This window comes from Apis laboriosa, unplaced genomic scaffold (assembly GCF_014066325.1).
Source record: "Apis laboriosa isolate Shangri-la unplaced genomic scaffold, ASM1406632v1 scaffold74_cov149, whole genome shotgun sequence".
In the NCBI taxonomy this organism is placed as follows: Eukaryota; Metazoa; Arthropoda; class Insecta; order Hymenoptera; family Apidae; genus Apis; species Apis laboriosa.
In genome coordinates, this window is record NW_025224330.1 from 36,909 (window position 1) to 59,659 (window position 22,751).

Sequence of the window (22,751 nt, forward strand, 5' to 3'; positions counted from 1 at the left end):
AAAAAAATCAAATATATAGCTGCGTGTGTACGCGTGTGTAACGATGCAGAGATAAATTTGCTTTGGAATAAAATATATCGTGAGATCCTTCCCCCTATAATCGCGAGATCATCTCGAATAAGAGAGAGATTATCCGGGGGACGAACCACCCGATGAGTTTTCCCTTCTATTTTTCTGTCCCCAGGGCAGAAGAGAAGATATATACATATATATATATAAAACGGCGATATAATACGAAATAATACGTGGTTGGAAATTTGGGAAGGTGGAAAAGGATAATCGCGAATAATATGTTGGCTTGTAAAAAGAGGGGGAGGAAAAAAAAAAAAGGCGCGATATCGCGTTAATTCCGAATCTCGCTCGCTCGTTTCGAAAGTACTTGATTTCACATTGGAATTGGTCGATATTGGACGAATCCGATAATTGAAATGGTGCAACAACGGGGAAACAGAAACAATTAATGCCCATGCGATTTTGACATCGTTTGGATATCGAGATAATTGACGTGTCATTCAGGAAGAAGAAGAACAGTATATAGAATATTATTCGTCCAGGGAGGTTTACAACAAACGAGGAGAGAAACTAAAGAAAAAAAACGAGAGAGATAAAGAAAGAAGTGGGCAAGTATCGATCAAATTTCGGTGCGTAAAAAATTAAAAAAAAAAGAAAAAAGAGGGGGAGGAAAAAATAAATAAATGAACAATAATAAAATGCATCGTTGAAAATTTTATCATGCCATGGCGATCATATATATATATGTGTGTGTGTGTATGTATAGGGGTATAAGTGGTATTTTTTTTTCAACGGGGATCGAATTTTTAGAGATAAGTTACCGACGATTCTCGATGGTCGATAACCAACAATAGGAATGGATTTTCGTATACCGTGATTGCCGATAGAAAATATTCACTCCGAAAACTCCGTGGATAACACAATTGCAATTGCATAATAAAATACCCTTATATATAGTCGGTGATCACGGATGGAAAAAGAAAAAAAAGAAAAAAAAAAAAGAAGAAATGAATCTAGCATGATGGAATCGATTTTCGAGACGAGAACTGTCGACAGCGTAGCGCACCGAGCTTTTTATTGCGGTATTCGAGAATAGCATACGAGCGAATTTAACCTGAAATTCGAAAATAAAAATATATCTGCGAAGGAATTGTGATGAATGATATTCGGTTAAGCGACAGATATATTTGCAAAAATGTGAAATTAACACAAAACGTATATTCGTAAGTATATTATACGCGTGTGAAATGTGTATTCGATATTTGAAACAATGAATATATACGCGATGAATGTGAATTTGATTGTATAACGTCTTTATTTGACAAAACCGAAAAAAACAAATACGCGTTTATTAACTCGAATAAAAACTGACACAATGCGTTGGATTTTAACAAACAGTAAATAACAAACTGGAAATATCTCTGAAAATTTGTTTAAATTTATAACGCAAATTACGTTCCATTAAACAAATTCACGATTCTACAGCATTATTTCATTCCTATTTGTCCTTCATTTTTCCAATTTAATATACTTTTATAATACATATTTTATCGGCAAAAAAAATATAAATTGAAATTTTTAATTCCAATGGTTTACAATCAAATAACAAAAAATAAATAAATTTTTATGTTATAAAAAAAAAAGTGAAGATCTATCTCCTTGTTACAACACTCGCGATATATGACAACTGAATAATAACATATATAAGTTGACAAAATAAACGATGAAACGATTTAAAAATAATTTATCGATAAAGTATACTTAACCGCATCCAAAGCAAAATGTCAGTCATAATACGAAAAAAATCGGGATCGATAAACGGGAAATCATAAATATTCCAACGTATATCCGCCTATATAGATCTATAATTCATGGAAACATAGAATAATAATGACAATTTAATCACCGAAACGATTCGATCTCATCGCGAACGAGAAGCATTCCGCGTGTAATCGGCATCGATGATGGTACAGGCATTGAAAAGTAAAATGAAATTTTAGCGCGAGGGTGACGCCGCATGGATGGATTTTTCTTTTTTCTTTTCTTTTTTTTTTTTTTTTTAGCGCTAACAATTGATCGGGAACGCCCCTCTCGTGTTGCGATAGAGAGGAGTTATTTCGAATAAAACAGCAGCCACTTAAACAGTGACTTGGCGAGTACTTACAGTGGCCTATATTGTACAATATCTGTCGTCGTGCCTGTTCGGCTCGTGCTTCCTGGTCCATCATGTTGTTCAGCATTTCCAGCTTCCTCTGCAGATCGGCCGCCTCCGTGTTCTCGGGGTCTTTCGAAAAGATAGACATCGGTGGGGAAATGGTTAATCGCGGTTAATGTGTCTCGACTGTGTCTCGACTGTGTCTCTACTGTCTCTAATCTGCATCGATTATTTTCTTTTTTTCTTTTCTTTTCTTTTCTTTTCTTTTCTTTTCTTATTATATACGTACACAGATACTCGAATGAGAGAGGAAAGATTCTCTCGATCCCCTCCTTGTCTACTTATTCTCGAGATGCGATTCTACGATTTCTACGAAAGGGCTTAAACAACAAGCACGAGGAATCGAGTATTCTGATACTATTGTGTTCGATAATATACGACGTTTTGAAACGAAACACGCGTTACCCTCCCTCTTCGTTCTTTATGCATCAGATTTTTTCTCTTAATGGGCAGCGTACACGTTGCTTGAGAGTTGAGTTTATCGAAATTATAGCGAACGTCATTAATCATCAAGTCTAATGGCAATATCAATTAGACTTGACAAGATGATAAAATTGCGTGAAATTATAATAGATTAGATATGATATGATTAAATGCACGTATGTAAAATATACTGAATTTTTTTTTGACGAATTTTACGTAGATTTATGGTAAACTGTTCGATATTTATCGAATACGCTTATAATATATTGATAGTTTTTAAGTTTTTAAGTTTTTAAGTGTACGTTTTTTACTAAATTTATAAGCGAAAGTATTCCTTAAATCTTTTATGGAAATCATTTGGAATGAATGGATTTGAAAATTGGATAGATTCGTATGATTTTATAATAATTATAATATATACACGCGTGTAAAATGGTATTTAGATTTATGGTAGATTATATTGATCAATTATATCGAATTCACCGGTATTATATATTTGATTATATTATGGAATGTATAATGTATAAAATATGTATAAAATATATGAATGTATAAAATAATTCTGGTAATTTGTATTAAACGAATATTTATTAACGATTCATTATTAGATCAAATCCCTCAACATGATTATTTCAAATAATAATTCATAAATTACTCGTTGTATGTTTACTATAAAGTTGCATGCAGGAGTACGCAGAAAGATATAATTTGATTATATCTTAATTTTTTTGCAAGTGGACATATAATAGACATATTAAGGTCAATTTAATTTCCTTTGAGTGGGATCATATAAGTGGAATTACATTCCTTATATAGAAGAACAGAATAAACTCATTTTCCAGGAAAAACTATTAAGAGATAAACTTTTATTTTAAATATTGTAAAAAGAAAAATTTCACAAAACGGAAGATCAAAGTAATCGTTACTTAATCGTTCATTTTACCCGACTGATAGAACAACTTCAACTTGAAATCCAATCAATTTTTCATAATTCATCTATAAATTCATCTATATATCTCATCTTAATAATTCATCTATAAATTCACAAACAATTTTTTTCATCTATTCTGAAATACACACGCGATATCAATCCATTACAGCAAATATATTCGAATTATCATCATTATATTTGCTCTCTTAATACAAACTCTTAATATAAACTTAATACAAATACGATTCCGATACGAATCATCTTCAATTCTTCCTACGCGATAATCGTAAAAACCTAATTAATTCGTACCTCGTTCGATATCAATAATTTTTACTTAAACTGTTAACAAAATTAACACAACATAACTACATCTTTCCTTACAAATTGTCGATACGTTTATACACACTTATACATAATATACCATATAATCTTACTAACACGTTTTTACAATTAAAAAAGAAAAAAAAAGCGATTACAACACATAGTCGTAACCAAGCAACCATAGACAGCATCGGTCCAACTTATCCGAAACCGTAATTACATGCCGTACAGGGATCCCAAGCCGCGCAAATTGACCTGCGGTCTTGCTCGCTTCGACGGCTTATTAATATCACAGCCGGGCTAAGTATAGCTGGCATCGGCCCCCAGAGATTTTCTGAATCCGAACGCGAGATAACGGGCGATCGTCGATTCGACTTAAGGGCTTAGAAACGATTTATCATCGTAATCGGATGATTGACTCGTGGACCTGCCCCAACCGCCCACCACCCCGTTACGATTCTCTGCGCCCGCATCAGTGAGCCCCCTTCCCTCCCTTCCTTCCTCGGTTCGAGACGAGGAGGGATGCTGCACACAGGGGCGAAAGCAAAATTAACCAAGTTGAACGTAAACACGGATGAAAAGTACGTGCGCGTTCGTCAAAGTTTTGGACGGATCGGAAGTTTAAGGGTGGAGGTTTTGCTTTATCCGCGCTCGCGATTCCTCGGTGAACTGGAAACAGGATCGTCGTGTGGAAGTTGGATAGATCGATTCGGTGGCGTAGGGATCTCCATGGGGATGAATTTAATACGCGATAAGGGGAGAAGGAATTCGTGAGGCGTAAGTACTTTCTCGTGTCCTCCTTCGACGATTTTAGATTAGAATTGAAGGCTGGACTTGGATCGAGATACTATCAAAACTACAAATATTTTAAAGAAACGTTTTAATGTATATCATCCATATCGTGAAATGAATTTTGTTGATTTGTGTTACGTTTTTGGATAACTTTTTTTCAGTTATGGTTTCTTTTTTTGTTTTTAATTAAATTTCTTAAATTCGAGAGCGATGTAAGGAATTTTTGTTTCAATTTTACGTATGAAAATGTTTAAAAAGAAGAAGACCGTATAAGGGTCAAAGTTCTATTTAATTAATCAAAGAGGAAGAGATTTATATTGTAGGAGGAGATAAAAGTGTAAAGATACAATTTATTTTATGGCACCTTCAACCTTTTTTTTACGTTCGTTTCTCCAATTAAATTGGATTATAATTTAATATTCGATTAGACGAAATTGATTTTTGTATTTGGGGAGAATTATGTTTTGAGAAATTTATACGATCTTTTTATACATCGTGTAATAAAACAAATGATCCGCTCGCGCGATAAATATTTTACGTACATTCATAAATCTTTTATTAAGTTTTTCTTTTATTATCGTTGAAGCTAGATTCATATTTGATATAACGCGTACAATTATGATCGCTTTATTACTTAATTTTATCAAATACTATATTCTCGTATTTGTTCCTTGCTTTGCCTTCGTTTTACAATACATCTACATTAATTAATATACTATTAATATATTCTACGTTTACTGCAAATATTTATTTATCATATCTTAACATTTAGTATATATATATATATATATATATATATATATATATATATCCGTTACTTGATCGAATTATTAATAAGAATAACATTTGGAAATTGAGGGTGTAGCTCGATAATGAAATATATATACGATAATAGTATTCTATAAATGTTAAATAACTGCTAACGATGAGATTAAATATAAATGAGAAATAAATATTTCACTTTTCTCCCTCGTGCTTTCGTTGAATAATAAAATAACGCAACCTGGTTTCCATATCATGAAACTTTAAACGATACTATTAAGGATTTCGATTTCGATTGCTTTTCTACCTGACCCAATTTCTTTTTTCCCTTATTGTTAATAGGGTACGAGCCAATGTACCTAAGAAAATGGCGTGTGCAAGATTTATTCGTCCCATCTAACCTCCCACTGGCAATTTGACAGCAATTTATCGATCGATGATAACTTGATTTCCAAGAGAAAAAGAAAAAAAAACCGCGATAGAATCGTAAACAACAAGTAGAAAATTCATACGCGACAGCAAGATGGTCAAAAAAAAAAAAGAAAAAAAAGAATGATTAATTCCATGGGAAAAATATGTTGTTATCCGCGTAGAATGACACACGCGAAAAATATATTAGAATTGAGAAAGTAATTTTAGATCGTGATATGTTTGATGATGAAGTTAAAAATCATAAGTTAATTAGAGTAAATTCGATAACAGACTACTTGGTAAGATTGAACTTTCTTCTTGAAAATATACAAATACGCCGTATACACGTGTGTCGTGACACGAAATATGTCCCAGTCACACGAATATTACTTTTATTGTTGGCACTCCGGCTCGTATCTCACTCCGGCAAAATCGATAAAACGCTCATTCAAGAAACTTAGCGTTCCGCAAACCTAGATGCGAGATAATGATGAAATCGTGAAAAATGCACGTTCCGTATGTAAGCATAAAATTTCAAAGAGATCGAATATCACGATTAGATCGACTTCCATAAACTCTTCCTCCCATCGAGCAAAATATAGAAACCTTCTCTTCTTTTTTTTTCCAATCTTTCTACAAACAACCGGCATGTAATCATTTGCACGCGGTCAAAATAATCAATCTTTCCTCGAATTCACTGGATAATCCTACTTTGACAATCACTGCACTTTTCCTCTTCTTAATTTCCCTCGATTCGTTCAATTACGGCGCTAGCGTAAATTTTGTTGCATTTTTCTTAACGTTATCGCGTCATCCTGAATTTTTTTGAATTCTTCTTGCATAAGAATAAAAATAAGAGAGGGACAACGTTTAATTCTCCACTTCGCTTCTTTAACTCGATAACTCGAATAACGGTAAACTAACTGGATATGTATATACATATCTTATCTTCTCCCGAATCCAGGATTATTCCATCTCACAATGTTATGTACAATTTTCTTTCTGGAACAATGCTTCCTTTTCCCAACCTTTCCTTTCCGTTATCCGGAATTAAAATCCCGGAAACAAATTTTGCGGAACAAGCGTTCGAACAATGGACTCCCCAAAACGAAACGTCAAGCCTAACCCACCCACCCCTCCTTTACGAGACTCACTCACGATTAATGCGTTCCAATTATTATCAAGCGGGAAATAATAGGGAGAGATTATCCTCGAAAACACGATTAAGCAAACGTAACTGTTAATGAAAACGTTAAAAGACGAAGAATCGTGGAAATCACTTCTCGAATCGAAACGAGAATCGTCTTCTAATCCCCTTCCCCCGTATAAAAATCTCTCGTAATAATATCACAGAAGAAGTGTAATACCCCCGGCACGAGCCATTAAAGTCGGATTTCAGGGAAGAACAAAAAAAAAAAAGATGAAGAAGAATGGAGGGGAAGGGGGAGGAAATTGAGAGATGGGTGGTATATGTAAAAAGGGCGGAGAGGGTGAAATTGGAAAAGCAAAAAGACGGATAAAAAAGATGAGAAAGAGAACGAAGGAGAAACAGAAAGAGAAAGAGAGAGAGAGAGAGAGGAAACGAACTCGATGCTCTCGAGCGCGACCCTGACCCACATATTTTACATTCCACCCCGAGGAGAGAGAGAGAGAGAGAGAGAGAGAGAAAGAGAGAGAGACACGTAACGTACACGTTCCGCGGTTTGTGTCTCCTCCAAACGTGTTTTTTGATCATTTCTTCCGGCGACAGACCGCGCTCCGTCCCCTCGCTGTCCTTTCGTTTATTCCTTTTCTTCAACTCCCTCTCCTCTATCTCTCTCCTCGTCCACGCGGCAAGAAGAAGGCGCCCACCATCACCACCACCTCCACCGTTGTCGTTGTTTCTAACTTTGGTCTGGATGCAATTAAAAAAAGGGTCAAGCCCCGGCAGGAGAGCGTCTCGCGAGTAGTTCTTTTCTTTGAGACCTCCCCCCTGCTGCTCCCTCCCTGCTTGGCGAGGGCTTCGCCCACCTCCCTTCGATCCTCGCCCCTCCTCGACCCTCTCGTGAACCCACGACCCACGACGCCGCGTCCCACCACCCCCTCCCCTCCTCCATCGCATCCCCAAGTGCATCGAGGTCCTCCACCCTGGCACTGGGACGTCTCTTTAACGTGAAAGAAGAAGAAGAAGAAGAAGAAGAAGAAGAAAAAGAAGAAGAAAAACTGGCTGCACTCGAGCCATTCGAGGCGTGGATCAAAGTATTTTGCACTTTCTTCTTCTTCTTCTCGTCGTGGAATCGGTTTCTCTCGAGAGGTTGAGGAGACCGCGTGTCGCGATCGATCGATCGGTAGATCGAAGTAAACGGGATGAGAGAGGAGTACAGCGTACTGGTAATGGTCGAACGGTAACAGCTGGTCGTCGATATATTGACAAACTTCGTAAGAAGAGGGAAACAATGGAAAGAGGAAGCGTCTTCACACAGTCTTTGTCAAACGAAATTGCTGGCTTCCTCTCTCTCTCTCTCTCTTTTTCCCTCGGCTTTCTCCTTCTTCGCGTCGAGCCAAACTCCTCCTAGCTCGAACGAATCGAACGAGATGACGATTCCCTTTGTCGGGACGTGGATACGCGAAATTTCGGGGTAAACCGATATGAGATTGATCCGTGGGGGAGGGGTTTCGATCCAGTTCTCGCGTGTAAAATCTCTTTGAAGCCGTGCTTGGTCTGCTAAATTTGCCTTTCGATGCTTAAATTTAAATTGGTGATCCCTTGCGTTGCTTCGGAGGTTGAGAGAAAAAAAAGAGAGAGAGAGAGAGAGAAAGCGATCTCGTTGATTCGCTCCCTGATCATTTCGAAAATGTTTCCCATTCGAAGGCAATTTTGAAGATTAAAGGGAAATATATACGTTCTCGTTATTACGAGGGCAGGGATGGATAGTATTCCAAGATCGTTGACACAGTAAGAAGAGAAATCAATATAGTAAGTAAGTGTATTTTAAGTAATTAGGTTACGTCGAAAGATCATTTATTTCTGAATAAGTCTTTTCTAGGATAACTAAATTGATTATATTTAATTACTTCGAGATGGATTTCTCTTTCGACGCGATCGATGATCGATCAATATTAATAAAATAACGCGAAATATAATATAACAAATTGAAGAAAAATGGATTGAATTTCATTTTTAAAATTGGATTAATCCCATCTCTGATACTGGAATACTTATATCTCAATAGATCTCTTTTGAAATCCATGTAGAGAATTACCTTATTTAAAACATCTTCTTGATACCTATTTTTCTCCGAGCTTAGAAAAGGAACATAAGAAGAAAAATAATCATTATATTGTTATCGATTCGCTTTAACGTCATCGTGATCATTTTTAAAACTGGTAAATGTCATTTAAAAGTCGTTAGAGGGTCATCAAAGCTATATTATTGTATCTCAAAGTTTCTTGAAGGTTCCAACACGATCACAAAGTCGCAGAAAGATCGTAAAATTTATTAATTTAACAGCGATCAAAATTTAACGATAATTAACAGATCATCAGGATTACGATCTAAAAGATGATGCCTATTTGGAAATGAAAATATTATACTATAAAAAAACTATATAAAAATATTATAATATAAATATTATATTATATATGTTTAATCACACAAACCAATTTAACTCTATAAAATTCGTTGCAAAAACAACACGCAAGAATAATTAAACAACCGTGTTCAACGGAACGACTCTAAACTCGACTCGTAGAAACTTATTACGCAAACAACGTTTTCATCTATTCAAGAAATTGCCCTCATCAGGTGCAGCAAAAAACATTCGACTATTATTCCAACTGTTTTTTTTTATCTAATGCGCAAGTTTTATAATTATACGTCGTGAAACTGAACTTTCAATAAAAAAAAAAAAAGAAAAAAAATGCAATATTAAGAAACGAGTTTGACTGGGTCAAAGTATACGCTTTTACCGTGCGAGAATCGTTCCAAGAAGTCACAGTGTAATTTAATCAATTTAATTAAGTCTTTCAAGATGATCGAGCAGATTTGTTTTACTTTAACTTTTCTATTATGCTCGTTTTTTTTTTTCATACCAATCGTGCAAACGATTCATGACTTTTTGATAAGCCCCGTGAAAAACTTGTATTCCTTTTCCCTCTGCTGCTATAAGAAAAATCAAGAAACTTAAAATTCAAATGTTAAAATTTAATGCAAGAAGAAAGTTGGATTAATCTAAAAAGATATATTTGGTTTTCTTTACGAAGCTTTTCAACTTTTAGATTAAGCTCTCCGCTTCAACATCTCAAAGATTTGTACGTCTTCTCTAATTGCGATGATAATATTTTTTTTACTATTTCCGTAATATTTTTCAGATTATTATATTAGATCTCGATGAACACAGCAACATTTTTTTAATTCTTAACAACATTCTCGAACAATTTGTACTTCAAAAGATTTTGACATCTCCCCTAACAATTGTGATTCCTTTTTTCACCTTCTTTTTTCTTTTCATCGCATTAGCGAGAAACGTTAAAACATTATTTTCTAATTACCACCACGAAATATTATTGAAACCGCTCTCTCCACTTCTCCACTTTGGAGAGAACTGGTGCATGGAAGATTTAAAATAACAACAGAGCGTGGCTATTGCCATCAGATTTTTCGGCGGATATCGTTCCATCCCTCAACGATGGATTAACGCGTTTCGAGTCCAGGAAGAGAAACGACGACCCGCATACACCGCAACCTAGCGAGGCAGCCGACCAGAGATACCGGCCAGGAGAAACTTTAAATCCCTGAGAAGTCGTTCTCGTTCTGCTAATCACCCACTCGCACCCCCTTTTGCCTTCCCTAATCTCGTTCACAGCCCCACGTTTACTCGTTCGACTGTCCGCGCGGTCAAGAGTGTGTAATTAGTCCGTTCTCAACAGATCCAACCTCGTTGTCCAACCTCGGTTGAAGAAAAATTAGAACTATGAAAACCCATTTCATATTTCATATTTAGTTATTCTAACGTATTGATTTCGTGTGTGGAATGAAGTAATTGCATAATAAAATTTTCTCTAATACGATGATGATTTCGATTTGTTAAGGAGAAATTATTTTTATTATTAATTATTACACAGGCTTGTCTGATCGCTGTTACTAATTCTCCATCAGTGAAGATATTTTTCGCATAGACAATCTGTTTTCCACTGTTTTAGATTCTCTGTGAAATAATTCAAGATTTATTAATAATCTCCGTTTCGTTGAAAAGTCGATCATAGAATCTAAACGAATTCGAATGACGACTCAGAAAATTCTATTTTCTCCCTGATGTAAATGAGTTTTATAAAAATTTCACGCGTCGAATCCAATCGATATCTAATTCCTTTCCTTCGCGTGCACAATTTTCCGTGTACAATGCAATTTCGATTACGTTCCACACTACTTTTGGGGTCCAATTAGATCCCTTGTATACGCTAGATTTGCCCATTTATTCGTTCGAGAATCAACGAACGTACGTAAGAGGAGCTTTTTTTCCCTTCCCCTCCGCCAAACGGTCAGAAAGGGTACACAACACACGGTGCATACAGCTAAGGGAGCTAATTTCGGCCTCGGTTGAATTCACCGCGCAAGAACAATCAAAAAAGTTTGCGCGAAGCCCTGTTTCCCAGCTGGTTTTCAAGTTACAGCTGTTTTTCCTGGCGAATAACACACGTTCACACGCGACTCGTCGGCGAAGTGGCGAGGATGATGATAATAGCGGTTTCACGCCAACGATGAGATTTTCATTGCACGTTTTTTTTTTTACGAATTTTTCGAATAGAAAGAGCGGGCCGAGTTTTAAAACGGTTCCAACTCGCTTCGAAGGTTGAACACAACTCGGGAACATATCTTGGAAGTTGTTGAGTTTCCAAGCATGGATTGGAAGGTATCTAAGTAACTAAATTCCTTTTATATTCCTTCTTTCGATCGGTGGAACGTTTATTTGAATTTCGTTTTGAAAGATATTTTTGATCCGATATATATAAGATCTAAATTTACTTTGTATAAACGATCTAATTTATTTATCGTTTAACGTCTAATATTGTCGAGAAACATAGTCGAACACGTTAGATATTTTAATTTAAGGGAATAGGTTAACGATGAATCGATGTTAGAATTTTCTAATATTTATCTCGAGAAAGAAATTCCAAGTTCAACGCATAAAATCCAGAATTACGGTTTCTCCGCATTTCTGCCCGAGAAAATTTGAAAATTTTGAAGGCTTTGAGGTCGTACAAATTGGAGGTATCTCGCTGATTTTAAACAGCGATTAACCGTATATCGTAAACCCTGAAGAGCTCTAAAAATTACAGAGGCGTGGAACGGGTTCTCGCGCCCCATTTTATGCAAACCGCATGCAAAATTTAGGAAAGTCTCCTTCCTTCCCAAAAAATCCTCGTCGACCTTACCTTTCCCAACTTTAAAGTTCCTCCGGGGAAATTTTAGAAATCTTTAACGCGCTATCAGATTAGTTTCAAGCGTCGTGCTGGCTCCATCGTCCCGCTCCCAGAATACAAAGATCCTTGCATCCGCGATTATTTTTAACACTTACAACCTCCATTTTCTTCCCTTCGTCTTTTGATTATTCTCACTCGACCTCGCCTCCTTTAATTATTCCTTCTGTACGCTCCTAATTGTACGCTCCCGAGGAACGTTTTGAAAAAAAGAAGAAGAAGAAGAAAAAAGGAGGAACCGAGATCTCCATTTTTAATTAAAATTAATTAGACACGTAGCCCGATCGGAATTGAGAAAATCTTTGTAAACACGAACGAAATACTTTAATCATTGCGACCAAACGCGTTCTAATTTCACATTAATTTTCTTCACAAATTGATCGATACTTTTATTATAAACGGATGTAAACTCGCGTGAACGATTATTCAATCCTGTTCCCTGTTGCAATCGTTTTCGAGAAACGTATCCATCCATATATACACTTATGATTCCGTTTCTCCATCTCGAATTAATCGTGGCCCGATTAAATATCGTAATCTCAAGCAACGTGTACGACGATACGATACGTGGAACTATACGACGCTATCAGGACAAAATAAATAAAACTGTGAATTTTCTTTCGGCGGAATCAAGAGCCGGTTATACCGTACCCGTATATAAAAATATCCTCCCCTCGTCGAAAGAATAACGCGAATCCGCCTAAGAATAACAACGTGTTTCGCGAGTCTGCGGATTGAAATAACCGCACGCCCCGACATTTTCCGCTCCTCGATTATTTACCAAGGTACCAAAGGTTTATATATCGTGAGAGACGCCAACGGACGGGCAGCAAAAGTTATTACAACGATTCACGATGCTAGGTCATGCGTGTAATAAGAATTCTATTCTATAAAAAATTAAAAAAAAGGTTTTAGGCACATACTAATCGAATTCATTGGAACGATGTAAGATAACTGAGAGAGAGAGAGAGAGAAAGAGAGAGAAAGAGAGAGACAGAGAGACAGAGAAAAAGAGAAAGAGAGAGTGAGAGAGAGAGATAGAGAGAACAAAAAAAGGAAAATAAGTAGAACGTGTCATCGATCCGGTTGGCGAGAACGCGCATTTTTTCCCACTGACAGAGATCCTTTTGCGATGTCGATAAAAATAATCGCGATGTATAGGATGTAGCAAACAGAGGAGAGCAAGAAAAAGAATCGGAGGTAGAAAGGAGACAAAACGTCTACGGACAATTGGTAACTGATTACAGTGTCGCAGCCATAGCTCGATGCATCTGCAGGTACCCTCTTCTCATTTCACATTTGCGCGTTTCAGGAGAGAAAGAGAAAAAAAAAAAAAAAAAAAGAAAAAAAAAGGACGAGTCTTGCAATCGAATAGACGATTATTTATTATATAAAGCTCGAACTATTTCATTCTTTTTTTTTTTTTTTTCAGGTATTTAATTTCATTCCCTTTTCTCATTTGTATCATTATCACGTGTGCAATTTTTATTCGATCTCTTTTTTTTTTTTTTTCTTTTTTCATTCATATCCCAACCCCTCTTGTGCTATCGCCGCGCCACTGCGTGCACGTGCGATTATAGTGCTTCCAAAGTGAATTTGTGCTCGAACAAAAGTTGTATATACTCGAAAGGGGGAGGGGTGAGAGGGAGGAAGTGGAGGGAGAGAAACTCCAAGAGTTTTGTCCTCAGTCGATTCAACTTAATATCGACCAATCGAGGTTTGCTCATTCATCGTTCACGTATCCCCGCGAAACGAAAACTATACGCTTCGCGATACGATAAAAAATTGTTATTACACGCTCGTTCTCGTACGATACAAATAATCAATCATCATTTGAATCATTTTTATCATTCGTCGTGCGTGAAATAATCTTCGAACGGAGATGGATGTAAGAGAAGAAACGAAAAGTGAACGATCGATCGGATCATCATTCGGATCCCTAAATGTTTAAACGAAATTGGATTAAAAGGATGCAATACAAAAAAATATATCTAACGTGGGAGGATAATCTAATCGACATATTCTCGGAGCATTCAACGTATTTGCCACAAGTACATCGGAAGTGTACACACGACGAAATCGATATCCATGGCCGGATATATCTCGAGGAGTCTTTTCTTTTCTTTTGTTTTCTGTTTTTTTTTTTTTTTTTTTTTTTAATTCTTCATCGCAACTACATTAACAATCTTAATAAAAAAGACTTACTTCCTAAAAGGGGATGAAATGAAATTCTCTTTAACTACGTGCACTTCACTCAACAACAACACGGTGCTGTCTCTCAAATAAAAGAGCACGCAATGTTCGGTTACTACACAACGTCGAACCGGTGTGTGCTTTAATAAACGAAATTTTTCGAAACGGGGAGAAAGAAAGGGGATCAAGAAGCGGGATAAACATGATTTTGGAGTCGGTGATTCTTGACGATTCCTCGTCGTTTCATCACCGATTCCTCCTTTTCGCGAAGCAGAGAGAAAGAGAGAGAGACAGAGAGAGAGAGAGAAAGAGAGAAAGAGAGAAGAGAGAACTTCTCTCTTTCGCGACGTCATTTGATAGAAAAGACAGACAGACAGACAAATAGTGGAGGAAAGAATAGAAATAGTTAAAGAGAAAGAAGAAAAAAAGAAACAGAGAGAGAGAGAGAGAGACAGAGGCAGAAAAAAGGACCGTGAAAGCAGAAACATCCCATCTTTGTTCTATGTAATTTGCACACACAAACTGGTAACACGCAGGTGTCATACATAATTCGTTTTTGAGTAGGAGGAATGCTGTGCACGTGTAAATTGTACCTGTAGATTCGTTCAGATCGATCGGAGAAAGCCTTGCTCGTGTTTATATACATGGTCGTATCTTCATCGTTCGAATACGTATTCCTTAATGTTCCACGCTATTTAAAAATTTAGAATTTTCCCGTTCCTCCCCATTTCTGAATCGGATTACGTAATAATCCTCCAACGATTCACGCGATCTTTACACGGTTCACGATTAAATTAAAAGGATTCCATCTTTGTTTGAAAGCGAACATTCCAAGCGAAACGGAAAGTAATTTACACCGATGGTGCAGTTTTTCAAGGAAACAGAAACACATACGTTATTTCGAAACAAATATTTCATTAATTCTCCCGAATTAATTCGAATGAACCTGATCAATTTGAACGAAGCCCACGTGTGCGAGAGAAAGAAACGTCCTTTTTTCTGAGAGACGCGACGATTGTTCGGTTCGCGAGATCAGACAGTTTACACGACATTAAAGAGAGAGAGAGAGAGAGAGAGAGAGGCGAGAGATGAGGGGTTGTCGTCTAACCGGCGGCGAGGGCGCGATCGGTGATTTTCGCGGTTGAAAACTTTATCCCCCAACCGTCTGATCTCGTCAAAGCGCCGCCAATAATTAAAGTCGTTTAATCAACCGTAAAATCGTATCAAAGTGTGCGTACACGGATGGCGTGACGAGCGACTCATACGTTCACGGCTCTGTCCCTGTAACGAGCGTGTATATACGCAACAAGGGAGCTCGAACGTGCCCTCTTCCTTACAATTAAGTTAATGAAACGCGATCGGGGTAGGGCGCGCGTAAATACGAAAAAAGAACACCCGCGAGACTGGAATTCGAGGTAAAGTGTACATAACGTGTGTATATAATGTGTATAAATATATATATATATATAGTGTGACAAAAAAAAGAGGTGAAAGAGAACGGAAGGGGAAAAGAGAACGACGCGAGAAACGGGGGAACTGTGTCATTTCGACATTTAAAATAATCTGGCCGAAGAGAGAGCAGGGCGCTCGGTCGATCAATCGGGTCAAAGGGCGGTGGGGGTTAAGCCGGGGTTATTTACGTAATATCCGAAAGTAACGTTTAATCATTTTTGAAAAAAAAAAAAATATACATTATAAGCGAAGACGAGGTTGCATCGAGAAGGTGGTTAATGGAATTCCATGATTCGATCGGGGATTTCCACCCCTCCCTCCCCTCGAATATAATTTAAAGCCGGAAATTCCTTTCTCGAAACCGTCGATTCGTATCGGGAGAAAGTTCAAGCGCCATCCTTCCATTCTCTTCCATTCGACGCGTTAACACAACTCGATTTTCATAACGCGACCAAAAAATCCTTTTCTTTTTTCTCTCGCGTATCCTCCCGAATTTGTGCAAGATCGTTGCGTAAAATTTGTCGTTAATTAATTTCCGGGAATTTCGTGGGACGAAAAATTTCATTGCCACTCGACGAGGACGAACGAGCGCCCTTTCGAAAGCGTTTTTTTTTTTTTTTTTTTTACTTTAAACGCTGCACGCTTGGAATAACCGCGAAACACCGTCTTCTCCGAATTAAACCGTGCTCTCCTCTCTCTCGTCGAAATTTCAACCTCCTCGACTCGTTACCGGCAACATTGAATACACGTTTCGTCGAGAGCAAGCCCTCCTCTCTTTTGGATCGAGCCTCGAGAGCTCGCTGGTCTCGATTCCCTTCCACCTTCCATTCCCCCCGAAAGCGTATATATATATATATATATAAAGCGCGTAACTCGGGTGATTATCGCGACGATGGCTTCCTTCGACGATATCTAAAGCGGTTTTCGATATCCGGCGGACCGACCAATCGTCACGAGGCGCTCGACGAGACGAGACGCCCCGCGTCTCTGATTCCCGCGAGGATCGGAGGAGAAGAGCAGAGAAAAAGAGAAAGAGTGAATGTAAAATTAGTATGAATAGTAATAATAATAGTAGAAGATATATATATTTGAGTGGTGCAGTGGCTGACGAGCAAGAAGGGGTTTAACGTATCGCTAATTACGTACAAACAGCGTGGATATTGTTTCTCGTGGATCGTGTGAGATTTAAGTCTTTGCTCGCGTCGTGATCGAGAAGAAATCAGAGCAGAACAAAAGGGAGGGAAGAAGTAATCGGCGCGGCTCGATAGATGCGGAGGGGGGGCACACGATCGACGAGAAATCCACATCGCGTGTGGAATTCGGATGCATTGGTTCAGATAAACCAGGATATTAAAAAGCGAAACGATAGATCTCGGGATCAAGGACGCGATCCTGAGAGATCAGGACGCGGTCCTACGATCTTAGGAACCAAGGATCTTGACGAGGGTACCTGAGCCACACATGGGCCGGGCTGCTCGCAACTGCATTGCCGTTTCGCTCGTTAGCAGGGCTTTCCATCTCGTTCGTTGTTCGCACTTTCCTGATTGGTCAGAGACTGATCAGACATAAGATCGGTCGTGCATGATCCGATTGGCGATCATGTCCTAATTTCAACAGCCCTTCAACGTTTGAGATCTCTCTCGCGTACGAGCGATTACCAAAGAAAACTTGTGTCTTACTCTTTTTTTTTTTTTTTTCTTTAACAGTATTTTATATACGTACTACAGAGATTGCATCTCGTGATTTCTTTTTTTTTTTTTTTCTTTTTCGATTCGTGATTCAACCTTTCGCTTCTTATTAAGTATTGAAAGTATCCGCCATTTTGACCGATTATCCCTTCGTTAAAGGGCAGGTATAGAGCATCGATTGAATGATTTATGCACGATACTTTGATGCACGAAAGGTGGAATCCAACGGTCAATAATAAATCGGGAAGAGGGGGAGAGGAAGAAGAGGAGGAGGAGGAAGAGGATGGATATAGAGAAACAATGAAACTTTCAATTTACTGACCAACATTCCTCTCCTCGATCGAACTTTTTTACGATGTACACACGACGATTCTAATACGGGCTGAAGAAGGTAGAAAGAGGTCAAAGCGTGTAGAAATTATCTATGCATATCTATTTTAAAAAATGGCTTTATCATTTGTGAAAATAATCTTCAGAACAAATAATCTCAAGAACAAATAGAAAAACTCTATAAGATGTTTAGGAATAAATATTAATGCAATGCTGTACACATTGTCAACGTTTATTTTTATATGGTTTATTGAACAATTAATTGAGCACGTCTCTGAAACGCTAGTTGTTGTTACGAATATCTTTTAATTTAAATATTTATGGCTAGCAATAAAAATTATGTGTTGTTTCTTTTATCCTTGAAATTATTTAAATTATGTAAATTTAAACAACTGTAAATCTCATTGTAAATATAATTTAAGAATACGTATTAATGATTTAACAAATATTTATCATTTTTTTCACAAATATGTATTTACATTATCTCGTCGCATTAAGCTTTACTAATTTCATTCTCGACACTTGCTCCGTGCGCGTAATTTTCTAAATTTGATTGAGAAATATTAGAAACAATTCTAATGGAAATAAATTTTCGTTGATCGATGTTTCTTAATAGATCTTAGGAGAAATAACACCAAAAATGAAAATAACGATGAAATTTCTAAAGATTTCTCTCGTCACAATTCAATCCTGAAATAATAATAAAAAAAAGAAACTTGGCAGTTCAATAATGACGTTCCGACAATATCATCAACGTCTCGTGTTCCAACGAAATTCCACTCCATTCACGATTTTTCACCCACCAAATATCTATCTTGGCTCGGCTGCCAACGATGCGATTAAACATTCGGTTTAACACCGAAGGCAGGTGCATCGATAGTCATCTTACTTTTTCATCGTGGGTACGGCGCATCACTTTCCAAAACATGCCGATACTTCCCTCGATAAACAGAGTCTCTCGCCTCCCTTGATCGTATCGCGCACCTATCTATCTATTTTCCGATACTTATTCCTTCGTTCTTTTCGAACCGAAACGTGGCGCGAGGAGGGAGGGTTCGATAAAGGGAACGCGATCGAATTCTCAGAAGAAGATCTTTCCCCTTAGAGAAGAAGATTAGAGTAGAGTAGAGAATCGAGAAACGTTGCAGCAGAAGGGAGAGACGAGGAAGTGTGAGAGCAATGGAAATGAATGAAAAAGAAAGTGATGATGATGTAAAAGAAACGAATTAAGAGACTGGTGGTTGCAAGAAAAGGAAAGAAACGAGGAATGCAAAAATAGAGAAGAGGTGAAAGCAAATAGAACGATGAACAAAGGAAAATGGAAGTGTAACAGAAATAACTATAAAGAGAAATATAACGAAAAGAATAAAAGAAGAAGTGGAAACTTTAACGCAAGAAAACGGAAACAAAAAATGAAGAAACAAAAGAAAATGATGCGAAAATAATCCAAAAAATACGCAAGAGAATAGGGATTTGCAAAGGATGCAACAAAAAGAGATGGAATAACAGAGAAAAAAGAAAGTGGTATAATCAAAAAAAAAAAAAAAATATAGAAAAATAGAGATGAACGATTGAGCAAAAATAGAGAGGAGAATAGGGGAGGGAATGGAGAGTGGCGAAAGGAAAGAAGAAAAAAAATAAAGAAGGTGAACAGTGTGATGGCGCAGAGGAAACAAACGAAACGATAAAAAGGAAAATATAGTGGTTCGGAAACAACTAACAAAAAAAGAACAGAGAAAACTATAGAGATTGGAGTAAGATTGGAATTGGGAAGAATGATAGAAATGGACAGAAATGGAAAGTTAGTGGAATCGAAAAAAGTGGGAAGGGAAAAGAAATGGGGGGATATAGTCGAGCGGAAAATAAACGAGAGAAGTGGTGGTGTAACGGAAACAAATGGAAGGGTGGAGAAGAAAACGGCGAGGAAGGGAGAAGGGGGAGGGATAGGTCGATTGTTTCGCGAGAAGATCTCTATATCCCTATGCCGCGTAAGATATCGGCAAGAATACGAGAAATCGGAGGTTGAAGGAAATCCAAGACCAAGTGAACAGTGATTTTCAAAACTGCGATCGAATCGGACAAGTGGCCGAAATAACCATTCGCCAAGACGAAGCCTCCTCGACTCGGGCTTAAGTTCAGATTGCTTCGATGTGGTCGAGTGTGTATATCGGATTTTCGGATATGCACGCGCTAACGTGGACTTTGATTATCGTAAGAAGGTATAAATGGGAAAAGAGAGAGAGAGAGATAAATATTCTCTTTTAACTTCCAACCATCGTGATCTTATCGTAAACGGATGGGATGGAATTTTCCCTCTGTTCGTGTTTATCATAAATTTATGGAAAAAAGTGTGGATATCGTTGGATTGGTGGTTGAAACAAGACGTAACAAGATGAGGCGTATTATTTTTATTGGAGATTGGATTTTTTGGAAATTTTATTTCGTCCGGAATTCTATTGGCGAAACATTTTTTAGCTGCACTTTTTATTTTATCCGTGTTTAAATATTGCTTTTAGATAGATTGCTTTTTTTTAGATTAGGATAGGAAGGTTGTATTTAATAAATTAATCGTATTTCGTTGTATGCGGTAATTGAAATAATTAATAGGATGGTTAAATGCATAAAATCTAATCAATTAGAATGTTATATGTATAATATGGAAATGAAAATTGAGAGAAAATTTTCAAAGCCTGAATTAATTAATGTCATTTAAAATTCTATATTAGTAGTAGAATATTAAATTACACATAAATAATAATCTTAAATAATTATTATCGGAAATAATTTAACTTTGTTGAAAGCATAAACAAAATTAAGTTTAAATTTTCATTTTTTACTACACCTCGCATAAATTAAAAATTGTAAAACTGTATAATATAATATACATTATTTATATTTGACAATGAAATTTTTCACGCACGATAAAAAAATATTTAACTATCAACATATATCGAACGAACGTAAGCCAAAATAAAAAAGGAAAAAAATATATATACAGAAATATATATAAAATTGTCCAAGAATCTTACTTAATTTCATATTTCATCGATCTTAAAAGTTCATCCAAAAATTTTATCCGTTTAAAAACTTACGATCTAATATTCTACTTTATTTATGTCTATTGTTAAATCCCACGGGAAACTACAGTGTATTGTAAAATGTACGTAACAATTTAATCGATATATTTAGCCTATATTTAGTCCTTAGATTTCATTGTGCTCTTTATGACAGAAAATCGTTGTGGCGTGATAAATTTCACATTAAAGTCCCCACACGCAAATCTCGACAAACGTTTAATTAAGGTTAATTTGTAAATCCACCGTCGCCGAGGATACAGGGAATTTATTTTACTTGTGACGATTAATTAGCTACAAATTATACACGTTGTAACCCATTCTGATTTATATAACAGGAAATTATAACTTCTCTATGAAACGATTCCAAGTGGAAGGGAAAAGTCTTTTTAAAATTCATCGCGTAATTAGTCGTTGCATCTCAAAACTTTGTTAAAAATACGAGGAATATACAAAGAGTATACGTGGAATAGCTAAAGGAGATGAACAAACGAGCAACTTCCATTTTTATCCCTTCTCATTTTTGTCGAGAATCATATGCAAACATCTTTCGCTTTTATATTTACTCTCCTTTCTAGATTACGTTCATAAATATTGTATATATTTTCCCCAAACTACGAAACGTTACGACGTGTTAATACTCTGAAATATCTAATACGAAAAATCGAAATTTGAACTTTTGTTGAAAAATTATTAGAATCAAATATTTTAATATACGTTCAAAACTATATAATATTTAAAAGTATAAATACCAAATTACGCACGATTAAACTTCTTCTCAATCTCTCTATTGAATATTAAAAATTATCTTAACACGACGAATTGACAAAAACAAGTCGACCTGAATTCAAATTCGACGCGATATCGCGCGGGATCAATCCTTCCATCATTCTACCAACGATGGATAATTTTATCCGATAAGAAACGAACGAGAAACAAAAACAAACAAAAAAAGAGGGAAAAAGGAAAAAAATACACAACACCACGATAATTAAATTACGTATTCTCGATCGTTAAAATTCTTCTCCTCGACGAGCTTAATATTCAAAACGAAGAACGGTCGGTGTTTCAGCGCGCGAGCGAATGCCAGCAAAAGGTACACGAAAGAAGAACGAGGGGCAAAGCGTGCGGCATTCGGCGGAATTCCATTAAACAAGTTGGCGTGGATCGGGAAACAGAAGGAACACGCGATGGAAGAATGGAGGAGAGGAGGGAAAGAAAGAGGAAAAGGAAAGGGGAGCGAAGAAAGAGAGAGAGAGAAAGAGAAAGAGAAAAGAGAAAAAAGGGAGGGAGGAGAAAAAAAAAAAAGGAGTGGTTGGTGAAACGTCAGCTTTCGTTGCCGGTAGGTTTATTATAAACGGCCTCGTTTTCCTCATTTCGCAACACGGTCAAGTGGAGCATCGCGTGGCGAAAAATAATTTGCGCCTTTGCGTCGAGAAAGCTACCGAATCAACCGAATTCTTGGAGAAATTCGAGAGAGTAAAAATGGAAAAGAAAAAAAAAGGAAAAATATATATATATATATATATATATATATATATATATATATATACACAGAGCGTAAGTGATAATACGATTGAACAGAAAGTGATTTTAATACGTATAGAAATAAATCGGGAAAAAAGAATAATAATTTTTTCATTTCAAGCTTCATTCCCGAGGTTGAATACTTGTTACGTGCAGGAAAG

At 36.8% G+C, this 22,751-nt stretch overlaps 1 protein-coding gene across 1 annotated transcript in view; it reads right to left on the bottom strand.

Annotated features, from left to right (window-relative positions):
- The window catches only part of LOC122719345, a 91,340-nt gene that overhangs the window by 8,115 nt on the left and 60,474 nt on the right, over nucleotides 1-22,751 (bottom strand). Inside the window, exon 6 of the mRNA XM_043945083.1 lies at nucleotides 2,177-2,296. Within this exon, the coding sequence (XP_043801018.1) occupies nucleotides 2,177-2,296 (120 nt within the window). The remainder of the gene's footprint in view (nucleotides 1-2,176; nucleotides 2,297-22,751) is intronic.